The 21,507-nt window shown below is 40.8% G+C and overlaps 1 protein-coding gene across 1 annotated transcript in view; it reads right to left on the bottom strand.

The window, feature by feature from the left end:
* Nucleotides 1–21,507, bottom strand: part of VPS13B (vacuolar protein sorting 13 homolog B) — a 1,301,055-nt gene that overhangs the window by 52,831 nt on the left and 1,226,717 nt on the right. Inside the window, exons 41-46 of the mRNA XM_073632833.1 lie at nucleotides 18,631–18,777; nucleotides 16,714–16,997; nucleotides 13,629–13,756; nucleotides 12,370–12,569; nucleotides 9,403–9,521; nucleotides 2,949–3,775 (exon numbers count right to left, since the gene is read on the bottom strand). Coding sequence (XP_073488934.1) covers nucleotides 2,949–3,775; nucleotides 9,403–9,521; nucleotides 12,370–12,569; nucleotides 13,629–13,756; nucleotides 16,714–16,997; nucleotides 18,631–18,777 — 1,705 coding nt within the window. The remainder of the gene's footprint in view (nucleotides 1–2,948; nucleotides 3,776–9,402; nucleotides 9,522–12,369; nucleotides 12,570–13,628; nucleotides 13,757–16,713; nucleotides 16,998–18,630; nucleotides 18,778–21,507) is intronic.

The following is a 21,507-nucleotide window of genomic DNA, read 5'->3' as shown; positions in this document are numbered from 1 at the left end:
TTACAAAACATCTTAAGTGTAACAACTCTTAGGAAGGTGGCAAGGACGTTTTAAAAAAGGACTGAACATTTTTCTAGCAGCTAACAATATTCAAAGTGCTAACAGGGTAATAGTTTGAGCAAGGGACCTGATCAGATAGCACTTGGGGATCAGGAAGGAATTTCTGGGGCCCAGTTTGTTTCCAGAGTGTCATATACAGTACTTGGTTGCGTATTTGCAGCTCTCCCATTCTTATGCCCTGTACACACGATAGGATTTTCCGATGGAAAATGTGTGATAGGACCTTGTTGTCGGAAATTACGACCGTGTGTAGGCTCCATCACACATTTTCCATAGGAATTTCCGACACACAAAGTTTGAGAGCAGGCTATAACATTTTCTGACAACAAAATCCGTTGTTGGAAATTCCGATCGTGTGTACACAAATCCGACGAGTGCCACGCACGCTCAGAATAAATTAAGAAACGAAAACTATTGGCTACTGCCCCGTTTATAGTCCCGACGTACGTGTTTTACATCACCACGTTCAGAATGATTGGATTTTCTGACAACTTTGTGCGACCGTGTGTATGCAAGACAAGTTTGAGCCAACATCCGTCGGAAAAAATCCATGGATTTTGTTGTCGGAATGTCCGATCAATGTCCGACTGTGTGTACAGGGCATTAGTATTCCCAGTTGGTATAACTGAAGATGGAAATGTTCTGCTAGTTACACCCTGCTGCTTTCAGCCAATGCCTGCAGTCTGAACTGCCCAGAAATGTTCCCTAAATAGGAGAAGCTGGCACTGTATTGGGTTCTAAGCAGCATGCTTAAATTAGAACTATAGGTAAAACTTTTTTTTTTATTTTGGTCGAGCAAGGGAGGATTATAACCTCTGTCAGATTTTTTCCTCACCATCTGTGTCCCATTGCGGTGATTTCCTTTCACTTCCTGTCTCATGCCAAACAAGAAGTGAGAGGAAATCCCTGCAAATTAAGGCATTTCCTTGGGGACCCCCAAGTCACCAGAATTAGTGTCCCTATTGGAAGATTTCCCATCTATTACTTTTCTGGGGACAACCCAAAATTTGGGAAATTCTTTTACTTTCACTTTCAATGATAACGGTAAATAGGACAAATGGAGAGGGTGAATCTCCTTAACTGGGGCGCAGACAGCAATAAAAACTGACAGGTGTTCTAATCCCTCTCCAGTCTATACAAAACAAAAAAAATGCCTTTAGTTCTACTTTAAGTGACAAAAGTGGCTTCATGTACATATATGATTTAAAACAATAGGCAGAAACAGCTACTATGGCTGTTGTCATAAAGATGAGGTAAGAGGGTAAATATTTATTAAAGTTCTTTCACAAGTGGTGGAAGTTTTCATTCCTAATCTGCTCAACGCAAAGCCTATGATAGGACTTTACCTAAATCTGAACTTTACCCATAACAACTTGAAAAAAAAGAATGTCCTTTAGCAAGGAACAACCATTCCACATTAATAATTATGCTACCAAAATGAGTGCGTGCTGTAAATTGCCTCCAGAATTGTTCCTGTTTCTTCTTGCTGAAGGCTGCCATTTTGCTGAAGCCCAGAGCCCCTGAACAGCAGTAAATCATAAAGCAGAACTAAACCCATCAATTTAATGGTTTAAAAAAACATTACATTCCTGGAATGATGGGATTGCTAACTGTCACATTTGCTTGTGTCCTCAAGCAAACTGTCAAACCATCAAATGGCTGATGTCGTAACTGATCATATATGCAGTACCATGGCAGTTGCAGATCAAACAGAAGTAGCTTTCTTTGCTGTAAACGATAGGAGGGCTTAATTCAATCCAGTCAGCAGATTGGCCTCTACAAACTCGGCAGTGCCTAAGAACACAGCATAACTGAGCATGTGCAGAGCAGGATGACACAATGCATTACTGGATTATAGACAGTATAGACACTTATTTTTAATGTTTTACATATCTATACCTGCAAAAGGGGCCAGCCTGAAGTGATCTAGCAGGACTTAATTTTCTGACTAAAGTTCCACTTTAAAATAGCATTAAACCCTCAGTGCATAATAATTCTGTTTAGCTCCATGTCACTAGCTGTAATTATATTTATCTTCCTGCATTTCGCCCTGAACACTTACCTTGGAGTATGTGGTAGAATGCACAGACTGGCTAAGGAACTCAGAACAGAGTCACTGGCAATCACAGTGCTGGCAGAAGGACCAAGAATAGCCTAGAATAGAAGCCATCTGCAGCCCCAACTGGGAGCAAGAATGTCAGGATGCCTCCAGAAGACCCTGTTAGGAATGAACCCACCCTATAGACAGAAGTGTATAATCTGGAACTTTAAAATTGTTTTTTTTTTTTTTTTTTTTTTTTAAGGCAGAAAAGAGAAAAACAATTCAAGAGAAAACAGGCATGAATGTGAGTTATGCTTCTACATTTAGATTTACTGCTGAGGGTTTACTAACACTTTAAAAAGCATATGCTTAACAGCAGACTGCTCCGGGTGCCTGCACATCAGTTTCCAAATTTGCAAAGAGCCCTGGGAGTCCCAAATACCAAAGTGCTCTGATATGCAAATAGTGATCAGTTCCTGTGTCCAGTAGCTCTCCACCATCCTCTAACACCTCCTACACTTCATGGTTGGTTAGCAAAGCCATCCATTATATTGACAGGCCAACAGTTAAGCCGAAGAGACAGGTCATATCTAGCGGCCACTAGAGCTGGCTGCTGTTTCATGATCAGAATGCCCTGCTCAGTTTTCAGAAAGCACTGCAAGAAACAGAAACTGATGCACATACACATAAAGCTGGCTGCTACATGTTGTATGTGTTAGTTTGAGTACATTCTAAACACAGGCTTGTGGAGGATAAAAATGCCCAAAATGTGATGAACACTGCCATACATGTTTGCATAAATACATACACACAAAGTCTAGTCTAGTTTCCACTCACTAATGCTCACCTGCTCGGAAGAGGGCACCTGCAGCATAATGCATGGCAAGGGCATGTATTAGCTGCCTGGCAGTGGTGAAGATTGGTCCACGTTCAAACATAGAGAAGGATAAGGGGGTGTGATCTGAGGCAATGTACAACTTCAAGGAAGCGTGGATGCTGACCAACAGGTTAACAGGTTGTACTGTTAGTCTTCTGAGTTTAACCGGGCTGACTAGTGCTGATGCATATTGCCTTACTTGTTCTGGCAGCAAAGGAGTAAGCTTAATGCCAGCAGCTTTAACTTGGCCTTGCAGCACTTTGTTGTCTGGAAGATATGTGTAAAATAGCGTTTTGATATAATAAACAAAAGTGTCCTCCACATAGAGACGGGAAGGCTTCAAATCAAAGCTCAGTTCATTCAGGTCATAAACATCTTGCTCTACAGAAAGGGTCACAAAGAGCTTGAGGAATGAGGCTTCCTTGTATTCTTCTAGTTCTTTGGTAGATATGTGGAGACCACCGGCCTTTGGCCATTTGACATATTCGCTTCTCTCCTCTTGGCAAACCAGAACAGGAAAGTGGAAATGGGACTTGCTGTACAACTGATTGTCCAACTGCAAATCTCCACAGTACACTTCCAGGCTATAAAATGTGGGCATGCCAGAGGTCATGTCTGCCTGCAGCTCGCGACAGGGCTGTCGTAGGTAGCTAGAGACCGGTGCTATCTGAAGGAACACATTATCCAGTGTCAGCCGGAGGAGCTCAGAGGAGGTTTTGTAGTTTGTGACATCATCATAAATCCCGACACTGAGCTGAGTGACGAAAGATCTGAATACAATTTTCTGGTTCTGGATCCTGAGATAAAGAAAGTAGAAGTTAAGTCCATTAAAAAAAAAGCAGTACATTCCCTATGTTATATCTTTTTTCAAAAATCTGCAAGTACAATAAAATATATATTGATCTTACAGAAATGCACTCAGCTCCTAAGTCCTATTGTATTGAGTGGTGTCAGTCCTCCCGGTATCTTTTGCTAAACTACTCAACCAATCCCACTCTTAGATCTCTACAACATAAAGGCTAATCCTTCTATAGTCCATCATAAGGACTAGGAGGAATAAAAGAGCCTCTTTGAGATAACACAGGAAGTGTGCAAAGGACAGCTCAAAATTTCTGAAAATATCAGTTTGCATTCATCAAACCAATAGAAAATACTTTCATTTCATTACTGTACATTAAACAGACCAAAAGGGAGAAAATAGAAGTTCATTGTTAGGATTAACATGTACAGTACTTTAATGTGATATGAGAATCAAATGACTGTGAAAAACACCCTAACTTTAGAAAATGTTGACATTAATATTAATCAAAGGTAAAAGCCATGGCTATGGCATTTTTTTTTGGAACACATTGCCAAGGAAAAACATAAAATATATACCAATATGCAAATATTATCCATAGATTTTCTCAGCATGGATAGCTACTTAAAAGGTTTTCTCGAATGTGCTTTTAATAGCACCTTGTAAGCAATGCCCAAAAATTCCAGCATACAGGTCATATATTTTACTGCATCATAGTGAGTAGTAAAAATTCATAATAGAGTTAGTAAATTGATCTTGTTTCCTATGCCTGAAAATAAATGTAATAGCACATAGTTGGACAAATTCAGAGAAATACCGGTAGCTATGTAGTCAGACTTGTTGTATTAACATTTTATAGGTCCAACGCTCATATTCCTGTTACAGAAGTTGTATGGGGTATCTAATTATGACTGTGAAGTTCAATAGACACCAGAATCAGACTTATTGCTCTCAGTAATGTAACAGCCCAGTTAGATACATTCCCTGCCTTTCTCTGTGATATACATCTGTGTGAGGACACTTGTGCTAAGGGATGTGGCTGTTACTTACTGTGCTCTGCCAGCACAGATCACTTCAGTGTGAGAACTACCATAGAAGCAACATTCTCTTAAAAAAAAAAAAAAAAAAAGCCATCTTTGTACTTACTGAAAAATCAATTTGAGGGACACATGAATTCAGAGACTGTGGGGTTATACTGCCGCTTACATTAGGAATTCGACACTGGCTAACAAAAAAAAACTGTGGCCATGCCAGTTTAACCCCCCCCCCCCACTTCCTGCATGCCTTAGTTTTGTGGAAAAGCAGCACCAAGAGCATGATCGTAGACATAGAGGGGAGAGACCTGTGTCTCTAAATAAATTCAGAGAAACATATTTTAGGGAAGGAACATCACTCCCAGTTCCTTTATCATTTATTTAGGGACAAAGGAATTTAGAAATTTTTGGGATGTCCAAAAGCAATTTAACTGTGGGGGACACCTCTTGATGTAGGGACTATTCTTCTGGATCCAGATATTGCTGGTTGAGGTATCCTGCCTAGCAATTGTATATGCACCGTGGGTGTAAAAGGCAGAGCAGGCAGAAACGTGATGCCCTTCCCAAACCAGGATCCTTTCTATGTTTCTTGTCAGGGGGAGACTTCTGGTTGCTTCCTGATGGTTTCTGCACCCCACTAACGTGGCATTATTTAACTGATTCCTTATCAGATGACCCTCCAGTCAGGCTATCCATCTTTGCAGGGACAGCCAAATTGCCCAAAGTTCCAGAATGCTGATCGGCAGTGGAGATGCCTCTGAAATCTTCTAAAGTCCTCTACACCAACAAGGTGAAAAAAATACCCCCAAATAAGGTTGTGGGACTTTAACGGCAACAGCGTAATGTAAAAACAATTTTATTCCATAGAAAAATTTATATATGTATACAAAACATTAGCATAGTTAATAAACATAACACAGTGAACATAATAAAAAGCTGAAACACAGCTGTACTGATGTGCATTGGATAAAGATGCTTGTAATGTCTTCCACGAAGGCCAGTATTCGTGGAAGACATTACAAGCATCTTTATCCAATGCACATCAGTACAGCTGTGTTTTATTGTGTTCACTGTGTTATGTTTATTAACTATGCTAATGTTTTGTATACATATATAAATTTTTCTATGGAATAAAATTGTTTTTACATTACGCTGTTGCCGTTAAAGTCTCACAAGCTTATTTGGGGGTATTTTTTTCACCTATCAATCTAGGGATGTTGGCAACATACATGATCTAGCTGGATGGTAACCTTTTTCTATTAGTATCTACACCAACAAGGTATCTAGGACTCGACAAGCCAGCATCCATTGTGTGGATCTTCAAAGAGACTGGAAGGAAGGATAATCCCAGCTCCAGAGCAGGATTCCTGACACACTAAGCTAGGGACAACCTAGTCTTCAATGTCAGGTAAACCAGTCAATCCAATGACTGAACCAACTTGTCCAAAAATGACAGGATATTGTGTTGCAGGGGTCTGGAGTGGAACTGAGAAAAAAGGATGGTCTTTAAGAAGGCTACCATTATTCCCAGAGCTCTCATGCAGAAGAACACGAAAACCACATAGCAGAGGAGAGTAAAAAAAATCCCAAGAAATTCTTTAAGTATATAAATAGTAAGAAAGGGAGGCCAGAACATATTGGCCCCATAAGGGATAATGAAGGGAATCTGGTTACAAAAGACGGAGAGATGGCGAAGGTTTTGAAAGTATTCTCCTCAGTCTTCAGAAGGGAAACGGGGAGATACCGTAAGCAAGACTGTAATGTTGATTTTCATAGCATGTCACAGGAAGCACCCTTATGGCTAAAAGAGGACAGAATTAGAAATAGCTTAAAATAAATAAGTCACCGGGACCAGATGCCTTGCACTCGAGGGTCCATAAGGAACTCAGTCAAGTGATAACCAGACCATTGTTCCTTATTTTTGTGGACAGTTTACTGACTGGAATGATACCAGCTGATTGGAGAAAAGCCAACGTGGCACCAATTTTTTAAAAAAGGGCAGAGATACATCCCTGAGAAACTATAGGCCAGTTAACCTACCATCAATAGTCTGCAAGCTATTGGAGGGGATGATAAGGGACTATATACAAGATTTTTGTAATGAGAATGGTATCATTAGCTGTAATCAGTATTGATTAATGAAGATTCGTTCTTGCCAGACCAATCTATTAACCTTCTATGAAGAAGTGAGCTGCCTAATAGATAAAGGAAGGGCTGTGTATGTGGTATATCTAGATTTTGCAAAGGCATTCAGTTCCTCACAAGCGTTTACTGTACAAACTAAGGTCTGTCGGCATGGACCATAGGGTGAGTACCTGGATTGAAAACTGGCTACAGGGGCGAGTCCAAAGGGTGGTGATAAATGGGGAGTACTCGGAATGGTCTGGTGTGGAAAGTGAGGTCCCCCAGGGTTCTGTCATGGGACCAATCCTGTTAATTTATTTATAAACGATCTAGAGGATGGGATAAACAGCTCAATCTCAGTATTTGCGGATGATACGGGGTTAAGCAGGCCAATAACTTCTACGCAGGATGTGGAAACCTTGCAAGAAAACCTAAACAAATGAATGGGGTGGGCAACTACATGGCATATAAGGTTTAACCGGTTCCCGACCGGCTCAAACCAAGCAATATACGCTTATTGCGATTTACTTTTCCCAAAAAAATGTAGAAGAATATATATTGGCCTAAACTGATGAAGAAATTTGTTTTTTAAAAACATTTTTGGGGATATTTATTTATTTATAATGTTGAAAAATGTAAAGTAATGCATCTTAGTGCCAAATATATGAATGCAATTTATTCGCTAGAGGGCGAACCTCTGGGGGATTCTAGAACGGAAAAGGACCTGGGGGTGCTAGTAGATGACAGGCTCAGCGATGGCATGCAATGCCAAGCTTCTGCAAGCAAAGCCAACAGAATATTGGCATGCATTAAAAAGGGGATCCAGTAAAGAGATGGAACGATAATTTTCCCACTCTACAAGACTCTGGTCTGGCCGCACCTGGAGTATACCATCCAGTTCTGGGCACCAGTCCTCAGGATGTGTGTGCTGGAACTGGAGAGACTTCAGAGAAAAGCAACAAAGCTAATTAAGGGACTGGAGGATCTCAGCTATGGGGAAAGATACAAACATTGAACTTCCAGAGTGTGGAGCCAGCCGAGGGCCTCCGAGGTGCCGCGGATGTCCCCGCTTGTCTCCTCCGGGTCGCTCCCCGCCTCAGAGTCGGATGGCTGCAGTGAGTGGTTTGTTGTGGCACCCGAGGCCGGGGATCGCGAGGGCCGCGCAGGCCGCAAAATGGCGGATTGCCTCCGGGACGTGGAGCCGGCCGAGAGCCTATAGCAGCTCCATCATTCGGCCGGCCTCCTCAATAACCCTCGACTCTGCTGCTGATGGTGCCTGACAGCACTTAGGAGTCAGTTTTTAGGGAAATCACGGATTTTTGAGGCAGGATTCCTGCGGATTCAATAAGGACCGGCGGAGCTCCTCTGGAACCCTTCTGCTTCCCACTACATCCGGACACGCCCCCAAAAGCATTGAACTTATTCTCTCTGGAGAGGAGATGCTTGAGAGGGGATATGATACCCTGTTTCCCCGAAAAAAAGACCTAGCGTGACTGTCGGTGATGGCTGCAATATAAGCCCTACCCCCCAAATAAGCCCTAGTTAAAGTCCTTGTAGGTGTTATTTTCAGGGTAGGGCTTATTTTTGGGGAAACAGGGTAGGACTTATTTGGGGGGTAGGGCTTACATTGCAGCCATCACCGACAATCACGCTAGGTCTTATTTTCGGGGAAACAGGGTATCAATGTACAAATACCGTACTGGTGACCCTAGCATAGGGAAAAAAAACTTTTCAGTGAAAGGGAATTTAAAAAGACATGCGGCCATTCACTAAAATTAGAGAAGCAGTTTAACCTTAAACTTCGGGTTCTTTACTGTCAGAGCAGTAAGAATGTGGAATTCTCTTCCACAAGCAGTGGTATCAGCAGAAAGCATCGATAATTTAAAAAAACTATTAGATGGTTACCTTAATGACCACATTAACATAAAAATAAACGCACACACACAGGTTGAACTGGATGGACTTGTGTCTTTTTTCAACCTCACCAACTATGTATGTAACTAAAGCAGAGACGAGACATCCATCCTTCTAGGACACTACAAAAAATTAAGGCAAGCTGGGAGCAGGAGGTGGTTATACCAAGTTGACCACAGTTTTTTGTTTGCCAGAATCAAATTCCTCCTGTAGGTGGCTGTAAGACCCCCCCCCCAATGAATGATAAAGAAACCTATTTCAAAGCATTTGAGTTACAAATCATAACAAGACTACTAAGGACTAAAAAGGTGTGAGAGTTCAATATGACTTTGAAGAGTAGAGTTTGCTGTACTCTCACTTCCTTCTAGGTGTCCTCGGTATTCAATAGACTATGGACCATGAACATGACCACTGTATTAGCAGAAACAGGCATAAAGAGAAGTAATAATTGCAGAAAATTCAACTGCGCCCACACTCAAACATACGCAGTTTCAGAATTTAATTTAATTGACACTGCAGTACAACGAAGGGCGGTACTGTCAGATAAACATACCTGTTGAGGCTTGTCAGAACAGGCCCAGCTCTTCCTTCAGGTGCTAGTGTAATGATGACGGTCCCGCAGTGCTGGACAACATCCACATATACATAGCCATAGCCCGTCAGAAAAACCACCTATTGGAAAGATAATTGTTTTATACAAGAGGCATACAAAGGACAAAGCCTATATCTTGACATGACGTGTTAACTTTTTACATTGCAGAAACATTTTCTCTTGTGGATAAGTCAGAAGATAAGTCAGATGTCAGAAGTCTTTCTCAGCTATATCCCCATGGATGTGTGTAAGCAAACCGAGCTTCTGAAATGTCACAAATAATACACATTTATTTTGTTTAATAGCCCCTGTGCTGCAATATCCAGCAATGTAGGAGAGATAAAACAAAGAGGAATGTATAGCACTAACATGTACAAACAGATGGTGATATCACGTCAGCATGTACAAATTATGAGAGAACACCCCTGCCTAAAGATTTAGAAATCTTTTATGTCATCACAAAGCTTTTTCAAAGTGTTTATTTTCAGCTTGAACAGTTTAAACTGTAATAAAATACTAAGTAGGAAAATATACAGATTGTGTTTAAACTTTAAATGGGATACTCCAGTCAAGACTGAAAATGAAGGTTTGAGATGCATAAAGGGAACATAGCTGCAACGTGCCAGTCCACTGCAATTATTATAATCTGGAAAACAATTTTGTCTACCCAACTGTAATGCAGCACCTACACCGATCAGCCACAACATTATGACCACTGACAGGTAAAGGGAATATCTCGTTACAATAAGCATCTGAAAATTGTTGGTATATATCAGGCAGAAAGTGAACATGCTGTCCATGAAGTGGATGTGGTGAAAGCAGAAAAAAAAAAAATGGGCATCGCAGTTTGTTGTGTATGGGACTGTGAAGTCCATGGTAACCCATGTCCACAGCCAAAAGCTTCTACAATGGTCACATGAACATCAGAACTGGACTATGGAGCAATGGAAGAAGGTGGCCTGGTCTGATGAATCGCATTTTCTTTTACATGGATGGCTGGGTGTGTGTGCATCACTTACCTGGGGAAGAGATGGCACCAGGATGTGATATATATAAGAGGGCAAGTCGGCAGAGGCAGTGTGAAGCTTTGAGCAATGTTCTACTGGGAAACCTTGGGTCCTGCCATTCATGTAGATGTTACTTTGCTGTCCATGCCTCAATGGACCAGGGCTGCTTTAGCAAAAGGGGGTCTTACTTAATATTAGGTGGGTGGTCAAAATGTTATGGCTGATCAGTGTATATTCTCAAACACACTCACTATAGCCTGATGTACGAAAGCATCAGTACTAAGTAGCTCCTCACAGCCTTGCTGTGGAAGACTGGATTGGTGATGCATAAAGCAGAGAAATTTGTACAGGACAAAGATAAAGCAGATGATATTTTCCTACATGTGACAAGCCCTCTGGAATTTGACTCAGGTGGATAACACAAACTAAAGGCAAGCCTTTTTCTCATTTTTGTATAGAGTAAGGGAGGGTTTTAACCCAGTTTTTTTTTTTTTTGGCCACTGGGGATGTTTCTCTTAATTTCCTGCCTGCAACCAAAACAGGAAGTGAGAATAAATCCCTGTAAAGTAAGGGAATCCCTAGTTATCACCAGAATTAGCGTCACCATTGGAAGATTTCCCCTCTATTCCTGTACTGGTGACAACCCAAAATGTGGGTTTTCTTTCATTTTCACTCTTGATGCTAATGGTAAATAGGACAAATAGAGAGAGTGAATCTCCCTAATGGGGGCAGAGCCTGAAAAATCTGATAGGGGGTTCGAATCCCTCTCCACTCTAAAAAGAAATCGCTTTTAGTTAAACTTTAACTCAAATTAAAAGGACAAAAGGACAATCAGACCTTTGTTTTTAAAATCAATATTGTACTGTGCCTAGCACACTTATTATGTAAGTAATTTAGGTGCTATCACCTTGTTTCCACATAAACTGAGAAAATTAAATAGAACTATGGTGTCCTAAAATAAAACAAATATGGACAGCAGCCCTTAATTATAAGTGTATCTGCACAGTTTCCTCTTAGCCCACCTGCAAAGTCCCACAAATACCTGTTGGTTCTGCCAGTGAAGGTCACCTTATACATCTTCCTGTGATGGGGTAGCAACAGTGCTGCTCTGCTCCTGAATTGAGAGCAAAGTTGTCACTCTTACAGGGGGGATAAAAAATGTTGCGGGGGCGTGGCTATCAGCATTATCACTGCTGACTCACAAACCTGTTGCTTGTTAACCTACACCTGGCCACACCTAGTCCCGCCCACTGCTTTCTGTATTTTCAGCACTGCCCTCCCATTGTGAGCTGCAGTGTCTATGCATCACATAGTAACTTGATTTGGTACTTAAGACTGTCATACATGAGCTTCTAAGCAGCCCATAGATTATGCAATTTTCTTTCCTTCCACCACCTCAAGGCAGTAGAGATCTGCACTACTAACGCTGGGACAGGTGAGTATTAGGCATTTTATTTACAGGTTTAAAATAACGACAGGGTCTCTTTAAAGCCCAGTACCAAGAGTAAGAACCCTATCCAAAACAGCAGAAGTGCTGACATTTGAATAAAGGAGTCTCTAACAGAAAACGTTAGGTATCTTTAAATCCTAACCATCTACCACTACAAAACTGAAATATCACTTTTAGGAGGATTTCCCTGGAAATGCTAAAATACAGTTCTGAGGTGACAGAGATAGGTTTAGTCAATAACTGGGGATACTATCTGCCCAATTTTGATTTTAATTTTTGGGGCCCTAAGGGCAAGACCTCCCCAGCCAGAGCTCCTCCTTTCCCAACTACTACAAAGCCAAACATAAGTTTATTACTGGTCTTACTGCAGTCTCTGTAATGAAACATTATAAGAATCTTATAAGGATAAGTCACCGACAGTGTGTTTGCATTATACTCTCCACAGGAGTAACCCCAACTTTTTGGTGATACCTGCGTTCCTTGGTTGTTAATATCAATCAGGTCACTCCATTCTGTTGTTGTATCATCACATGATAGCACTTTCAGGAAGACGCCAGGGAGGCAATCCTTGGTTTTGCAGTCTGGAAAGCTGGAAACCTGATGATACATTTCATGATGAACTGAACATTCCGCTGGGATTTTTCTGCAATAAACGTCGAACTTTGGGGTCTCTGCAAAAATATTGGTCCTTTGTTAGAATCTTTGGTCATCATTCATGTTATAACGGCATTGGTTTGCAGCAGAAGTGGAGCACGGAGGAAGAGAACACTTAAAAGTGACACTAAACTCCAGTTTAAAAAAAATCTATTCAAGTACACATACAGTATTCTTAACCTTAAGTACCATCTATTGTTCTCAGCCTGCTCAGAAAAGCACATGTACAGGCACGTCTGAAGTTTGCCAATGAACATCTGAATGATTCAGAGGAGAACTGGGTGAAAGTGTTGTAATCAGATGAGACCAGAATCGAGCTCTTTGGCAACAATTCAACACGCCATGTTTGGAGGAGGAGGAATGCTGCTTATGACCCCAAGAACACCAACCCCACCGTCAAACATGGAGGTGGAAACATTATGCTTTGGGTTTTTTTTTTTTCTGCTAAGGGGACAGGACAACTTCACCGCATCAAAGGGACGATGGACGGGGCCATGTACCATCAAATCTTGGGTGAAAACCTTCTTCCCTCAGCCAGGGCATTGAAAATGGTTCATGGATGGGTATTCCAGCGTGACAATGACCCAAAACACATGGCCAAGGCAACAAAGGAGTGGCTCAAGAAGAAACACATTAAGGTCCTGGAGTGGCCTAGCCAGTCTGCAGACCTTAAGATGTGGGCAAACTTGGTAGCCAACTACAAGAAATGTCTGACCTCTGTAATTGCCAACAAGGGTTTTGCCACCAAGTACTAAGTCATTTCACTCCTTTAAAATACAAATTCATTTATAACTTTTTTGAAATGCGTTTTTCTGGACTTTTTTTTATTATTCTGTCTCTTACTGTTAAAATAAACCTACCGTTACAATTACAGACTGATCATTTCTTTGTCAGTGGGCAAACATACAAAATCAGCAGGGGCTCAAATACTTTTTTCCCCTCACTGTAGCAGCATACATTTCAGCAGCTAGGCAAACTTTCTTTACAAAGAGAAGCCTTAGCAAAGATGTTTATTTTTGGTGTACTTAGCTATTGATTAAATTCCAGGTAACAGTGTGCCATAAAGCAATTCATACCTTTGATATTTTCTTTTAGTAGTAATGCAACGGTGCACCTGTTCCGGATAATAACCCGAGGGCTTGGGTCTTCTGTAAGGGTTAAATAGGTCACACCAAGATGTTCCTGATATGTCAACACCACAGCCCTTCAAAGACAAAGAAATTGTAAGATAAATGTTACATGTTCAGCTAGATCATACTGTACGACTGGATAAAATGACAGATCTGGTTTTTCAGAAGATGTGGTCAATTTACTAATAGCTTTGACCTTCTAGTTAAAGGAATTCAATCTTAATTACAATAAACATTGTTTCAAAAGTAAAAAAAAAAAAAAAAAAAGTGTAATATAATAATCAAGGAAAAACTTTTGCTATTGCAAGCACATCGAGTTCGACTTCAAAATGGTCACGCTCTTGCACATTATGTCAGTCTTTTTCTTTATATTTGCAGTGGCCTTGTCATAAAACATCAATTACATCTAATTACATTTGATACAACATGGCAGAATATCAAGCTGGCCAAAAATCTTTATTATTGGATCTGTAAACTGTAAGGGAACCATGTTATCATTGTTTTAGAAGGTCAATGGAAAAAGTCAAGTAAAAAAAAAAAAAAATCTCCTTATGATCAGTGCTGCTCTTGTCTTAACTAGAAAATATATCATTAAAGCCAAGTTCATCTTTATCGCAAATTGTATTACATAAGACAAGGCCAGCACATTTATAGAACGTGTAAGTAACATGTTTACTGCTCTTGAAATATCCATTGTGCCCTCTGTGTAAGCAGGCATTGGCTAAATTTCAGTGTGCATTATTGTGTGATATTTGCATATGTGTTATGGGCATTATTCTTTGTATCCTTATGTCAGTGTTATGTCCATCATTGAAGGAAATGTAACCTGTGCACTGAAGTGCCTTGTTTAACTAATGTTTAAAAATGTATTGCAACAGAAATATTCATTGTGCCCAACAGAATAGGTTCAAATACTGTTTTGTTTTTTTTTTTATAATGGGGGAATTAAAGTTTTGTACTTTAGGATATCTCAAGAATCATATTACTATAGCAAACATGCTAGTTGCCATTTTGAAATATTTCTCTGTCCTATCTTCTTAATTTGTTAGAAACATAGAACTCTTTAAGCCGCTTAATAATTACACCGGAACATACTTTTTCAAACAGGGACACAGGGGCCAAAATGTGGAAGGGGTCCCTCTGGTAGAGGAGAAACATACTGAGAGTCAAAAGGTCAGTGTGGGAGGGGGGATCATCTCTTCTTCCGCTCTCCTTCAAAAGAGAGTGATTACACTCTAATAAAATTAATTTAGTGTCTAAGGGGAGCAGCATTGGACTGCATGAAAATGGTGCATGTAATATAAGGAAATGACTTCACTGGTTCTGGTGACTACTGTGAAGATGTAGTTGAGGCACATAAAATAGTTATAAAAACCTATACCTTGAGCAGTACAGGGGCTTCCACTGCTGATCTTCTTCTAAGGATACTAGTTTTGCCTGACTGTCTTTTACTAGAAATCTTAAAGCTGGGTTTGAAAACTGAACTAGTAAATATAAAATACTCAAAATTACTGCATTTATGTATTTTAATGCAAGTACCTGAATTTGACTTGTTAGCAGTCTCTTACAATCCTATATTCAGCAGCACTCAGGCTGAGAGTGATAGGGGCAGGGCAGGGAGCCAATCAGGTGAGCTTAAAGTGATGCTAAAGGCTCAGTTTGTTTTTTTCATTTAAAATTAACAAACATGTTATACTTAGCTGCTCTGTACAGTGGTTTTGCACAGAGCAGCCCAGATCCATCTATTCTCAGGTCCCTGTCGAGTGCCCCCACAGCAAGCACCTGAGCCGAGCCGCTGCTCGGTGATTACGGCCCACCCCCTTTCTCTCCTCATTGACTTTGATTGACAGCAGCAAGAGCCAATGGCACAGCACTGCTCTCTCAGCCAATAAAGGAGAGTCCTGGGCAGCCGATACTATCCTGCAACATCACTGCGCACACAAGGTTTTTGTATCTTAATGCCTTCTTACTTTACAACCACATGAAAATGTTCTAACAAGGAACACACTGATAAGAGGTGCGAGTAGAGTGAACAGAGAGGCTGGAGGAGAGACTATGCCTTTGTATTTCTTTGAAGTGTATCTAAAGACACAATTATTTTGTTTTTGGACAGAGAAGGGAAGGTAAGAACCCCTGTCATGTTTTCATTGCCATTTGTGTCCCTGCTATTTATTCTGCTGACAATTATCACTGGGGCTAAAAATGAGGGACATTCCAAAATTTGGAGCTTTCGCCAAAACAAGATAGAAGGAAAGAATTTTAATGGCAACTCTGGTACAAATGCCTCACTGAAGAGATATCCTCCAATTTCCTGTTGTGTCTAAAAGAGAAGGTTAAGGGAAATCTGCCCAATGGGACGCAGATCACAAAAAAGACCTGACACGGGGTTTAAACCATTCCCTGTGCTATTTGGTTTTAAGATACCCTTTAACTTCAAGATACACTTTAAAAGTTTAATCTGCCTTTTACAAAAAATAAGAAATGCACATATATTTGCAGCAAAAGAATCTATCACAGGTGCAATGCCAGGGTCCTGCAGACTCTTCCTCCAGCTCTATGTTTCTAGCATGGTATGGTCTTTCAGTTAGAGGGTTGGAGGAAATGCACGTGTGTTCCACTGAGAACTACAAGTCCGTCTGATGTGGCTTTCTAGGGCTTTAATTTCAAAAGGGACAGCTGCTGTGAGAAGAATTATCCCTGCATGATGTCACAGGGTATAACATGTAACATTGTCCAAAACGTGGAGTTAGCCTTTAAGTGGGGTCATCCACCTGGCTGTGAAACTTGTCCATTGTCTGTTGGACATGTCTGTTTCTGGAATTTCTTGAATTGCACCTTAAATAAACATGGTTTAAAGCACAAACAAAATGGAAATAAACTAAGAAGGAGGCACAATGCATTTACAAATAGGGAAGGGTCTGCTAGTAGTCATAAGTAACATGTTCACCACTGCATTTATAACAAGCTTTTCAGAAACCTTATTGTTTTGCTATATCAGATTTTAGATCATCAGAAATGGATATTGCCATACTTTGTGCACAAGTCATTTCCACCGCAGTCTCCTAGAGGCACAGCCACACTCTGCCGGGGGAACTCCTGGCGAATGATAGTTGGTAGACTCCAGCACTCGGCGCTGTCAGCTGTGGCGTTATGGCACAAGCTGAGCAGAATGTACTTCTGGAGAGGAAGCGTCTCTGCTATGCAATTACTGGTGTCCGAGATGAGATCCCATAAAGGAACTGTGTTGGATTTGGCGACATTATGTTCCCCAGCTGGGCTGATGCTGAACACAGTGCTGTCTGGTACAGGCACATACTTCAGAGGAAAAGCAGGGGGAGAAAAGGACAAAAAAAGATAAGCTTGATTAAAAGAAACAGATGATTTATTCTACAGAGATTTGACTTATTATTATGAGTTGGACATTTGAAGCCAAACATTGGATTGTTGAAGTACAGCCAGATTTCCGACACAGAACGCAAAGATATCATTTTTCCTTGGGCTTTAAACATAGTTCACAGAAAGGTCTCGTTGTGTTGTATTTGACTAAGCAACAGGTGAAAAGTAGATATTTCCCCAAAAAACCTCTGCGGTTATAACATACAGCGGACAGATAATAGCTAACATGAATGGTAAAACATGATACTGTCCAGGTTCCAGAATGACCTATATGCAGCTGTTCTAGTACCCTACAGTGACCTGAAATTTAGTCTATAATGTGTAAAGCAGATTGTGGACATAGTGATTACTGTGTATCATCACAGCAAAGAAAAATTTAGACTTTTCACAAGCGCTTACTATACAACCACTATTGCACTCCAATCAGCTGGGGAAAAGACAGGGTGGATAATGGAAAGTTCTAACATACTGAAGGACTCTAAACCATAAAATTGGGTAGTGCTGCAGCTTTGGCATGGAATTAGATGACATGCACACCATGCTTAAGCTACAGACTGGGAACAGAGAGGATTAGAGACTTTATAACAAAAGTTAATGGAGGTGCACAAAGACAGATATGTATTTGAAGACCACCTCCCTCTCTTCATAGATATAGTGGAGGAGTGCATGTAGCCACCCAGGGACAGTAAGTGTGTTAATTTCAGGATGATCAGTGAAAAAAATGGGATAGAAATCTGAAAAAAAAAATCCAATGCATCCACCACATCTAATGACTGGTAAGCTAAAATATACTACATAATATTATTTTTTGGTTTAGATATGGTTTGAAGGATAAGTTCACCCATATTTAGTGTGAAACATGTAACATGTTCCAGCTCCTGCCATGACAGCAGGCAGGGGATCTTTTCCCGGCACCCGCTGTCAGAATTTAAAAACAACGGAGCCCTGCGTGGCCACAGAGTTCTGTGAATGAATGAACTACATCTACTGCCAGCCTCCACGGCCAACGGCTTGAAGTTCTCTATGAACTGCGAGGGCACTGGTGAGCGTCCTAGTAGTTTATTGATTCTTTCTGCCATTCAATAAATGTCTTCCCATACAAGATCCTGAATGTCTGCAGAAGCCTTTTTTTTTTTTAAAGGGTGAACTTAGCCTTTAACATCACCCTCATATCGGCTGCCTTGAATGATCACATAAATCTAATGCCCAAAAGCCAAAGGCAAAAATAATTGATTTTTTACTAAACTAGCAGCCATTTTATTTGTAGCTATGAATTAACATTCCTTTGATAATCCTCTCTTGATAAAGCCAAGGCAGGACATACCCTGCTGAATGTAGAATAACTTAGGAAAACCCAATGGGAGTGAAACTACAGACTCAGTGAGTACTCTAGTGTGACTGATTGTACTAAAATACCCCTATACATTACATGATCTCGAGCCTGTAATTGTATTGGATGCCAATGTACATAGCTAGGGAATAAAAATAACATTAGAAGTCTATAAGTAACTAAGAAAGAGTTGCAGTCCACAGCAGGAAATGAGGTTCATACCTCTTCATCAGAATGCTGCTTAGAAACACACATCTGTGGGCTGTAGTAAATCTTAAATGAAGTATTGTTAATGATCATTGTCTTGTCTTCAACCTGCAAAATCTGGACTCCGTTTCGAACCATTGATGAAATGCTAAACTGACAAAGCTGAAAGAAGCAAAGATAAATTAGTAATGTGATACATATGAGCTTAATCAGTTGCACTGCGTTAAGCAGAAGTGGATTTGCTATAAGAACAATAAACCAGCATTTCCCCAAGAGTGGAAAGTGTACGGTTATAAGCACATTTCAATTTGTTAGTACATTGGCTGATGAGTTAAATGGAATCTGCCACAAGAGAACAATGAAGGCAGAGTCTTACTGGCCCATCTGAGCACTGGATGATCCTCTGGTGTGCCTAGGGTTGCCACCTCATCCCCGAACACATTAATTACACAGGTTCTGTGGCTGATAAAGGTGGTAATTAAATTCACTTAGTGCCTTATCTGTATTAAATTAGCCTAAGAACCTGTGTAATTAATATGTGTTCGGGTTTAAAGGGATGAGGTGGCAACCCTAGGTGTGCCCCGAGTATATGGACCAAAAGTGCAATAAAAACACCTAGTTGGGTATGGCATTTCCACCTGTCATGTTATGCCTGCCTGTCTGCACCAAGCATTCAAACTTCAGGGCCTGCCCCAACCACATTATTCCCATCAACGCAGCAGTTACAACAACTCGGCAAGTGTCCTGACTGACACTTCCCATATGGCTGTGACCTGCCCTCCCTTCTGGGGTCACTCATTTGCACTATATAGAATTTTTTAGAATGCCATTTTTCAGCTACACAGACATGAATTAAAGAAGTATTGGATATGTAAAAAACAAAAACTAAATCCTACATACTCACCTCCATGCTGCAGCATCAGTGTCAAGATGCATCTATCTCACTCCACCTCTAAGACCAAGAACCAAGCGATCACATGACAGCTATTCTCTCAGCTCTCGTTCTGCTTAAAGTGGAGAGCAGTGACTGTTGGCCATAGGGCATGGCTGGCTCTGGCTCTCAGCCATGCACTGAAAGACAAAGCCAGGTGGCTCCTGACAAAACTGATGGTTTACCATTTCTATGTCACCCTATGTCAAGTTTGACTGTCAGTGACCAAGTGACTGAGCAAGCATGGTTAGAGGAAACTATAGTATTGATACAGGTAGACATGAAAGTGTGACCCATTCAGAATGTAACAATTGCATGTTCAACAATGCCTCCAACAAGTGTAGAAATGGTTATCTTTTTGTGCAGATATGCCTCGTTCAAGCATTGCATCTGTAAAATCTGAAATGTATTGCTCTGTTATGCCTGTAGAATCTGTAGTTTCATGCCAAAATGCAATTCCACATATATAGAATCTGTACTGTTGTGGCCAGTATACCTTTCCTTTACCTTCAGATGTTATTTTTATACAGGATTTATATAGACAGTTTACGCAGCGCTTTACAACATTAGGGCAGACAGTACAATTACAATACAATTCAATACAGGAGGAATCAGAGGGCCCTGCTTGTGAGAGCTTATATGACTTTTCTAACTGCAAGATCATTTTACACATACTCGCTTGCGGCACAGATCCTTTGCCTAGTACAACTATTAAGGTAAACTTTCTGAAAGCACACCTCATTTAGCCATCATCAGATGTTACGAATGTATTACCATTCCATCCAAAGACATACAGTCTACTTATCCTTGTGCTCTCTATGTAGTCATTGATCAGGGGACAACAAACCTGGAACCAAAATTCTCAAAAAAATAAAATTGACTGACTAAAATTTAAATCTTGTGGCACAGTAAGAATACATACGGTATGCCAGTAACTCACTTATAGTTACTTAGTGGGATTTGGGCAACCAGACCTAACTATCTCCAGAGGGCCAAATGATCCCAGTCTGTCTCTGAATGGAAGCTATCATAGGTAACCACTCATTTTGAGAACTTTTGTCCCTGTCTGTCATGCAGATGCCTTGGCTTTAATACTGTGACACTCCTTTACAGGACAAATATTCTGCTCTGTGCCTCAAAAGCACTAAAAGTCAGACAGAGCAAGGCACCTAGCATTTTTTGAAAGAAACCAGCAAAAGCCCCTTATTTCACTTATGGCAAGGTCAATTTAAAGCAGTGGTCTCTAAACTGCGGCCCGCATGCCAGATGTGGCCCTTTGTTTGCCTTTATCTGGCCCTCAGGGCACTATTCCTCGCACTGATACAATGCACAATTATTCCCACTGTCACCAACAACTGACACCATAGACAGGGCATTATTTCTCCAATTGACACCAATGATGGGAATCATTCTTCCCACTAATACCAATGATGGGGCACTATTCCTCCCACTAATTCCAATGATGGGGCAATAATCCTCCAACTAATACGAATGATGGTGCACTAATCTTCCAACTAATACCAATGAAGGGGCACTATTCGTCCCACTAATACCAGTGATGAGGCAATAGTCCACCAACTAATACAAATGATGGGGCAATAGTCTTCCAACTAATATGTATGATGGGGCACTAATCTTCCAACTAATACCAATGATTGGGAACTATTCGTCCCACTAATACCAATGATGAGGCACTGTTTATCCCACTAATATCAATGATGGGGCACTAACCATCCCACTAATACCAACAATGATGGGGCACTAATCCTCCCACTAATACCAATGATGGGGTATTATTCCTCCCACTGACACCAACAATGGAGATTATTCTTTCCACTAATATCAATCAATCTGCCCACAGGTGTTATACAATTATTTTACCCCCACTGACCACCAAGTCTGAGGCATCTTCTACTACCACTGGTCTCAATCCGGCCCTCCTAAAGTCTAAGGCCTCTTTC

This window comes from Aquarana catesbeiana, linkage group LG05 (assembly GCF_042186555.1).
Source record: "Aquarana catesbeiana isolate 2022-GZ linkage group LG05, ASM4218655v1, whole genome shotgun sequence".
Classification (NCBI taxonomy): Eukaryota; Metazoa; Chordata; class Amphibia; order Anura; family Ranidae; genus Aquarana; species Aquarana catesbeiana.
This window is presented reverse-complemented; position numbering and strand designations above follow the sequence as displayed.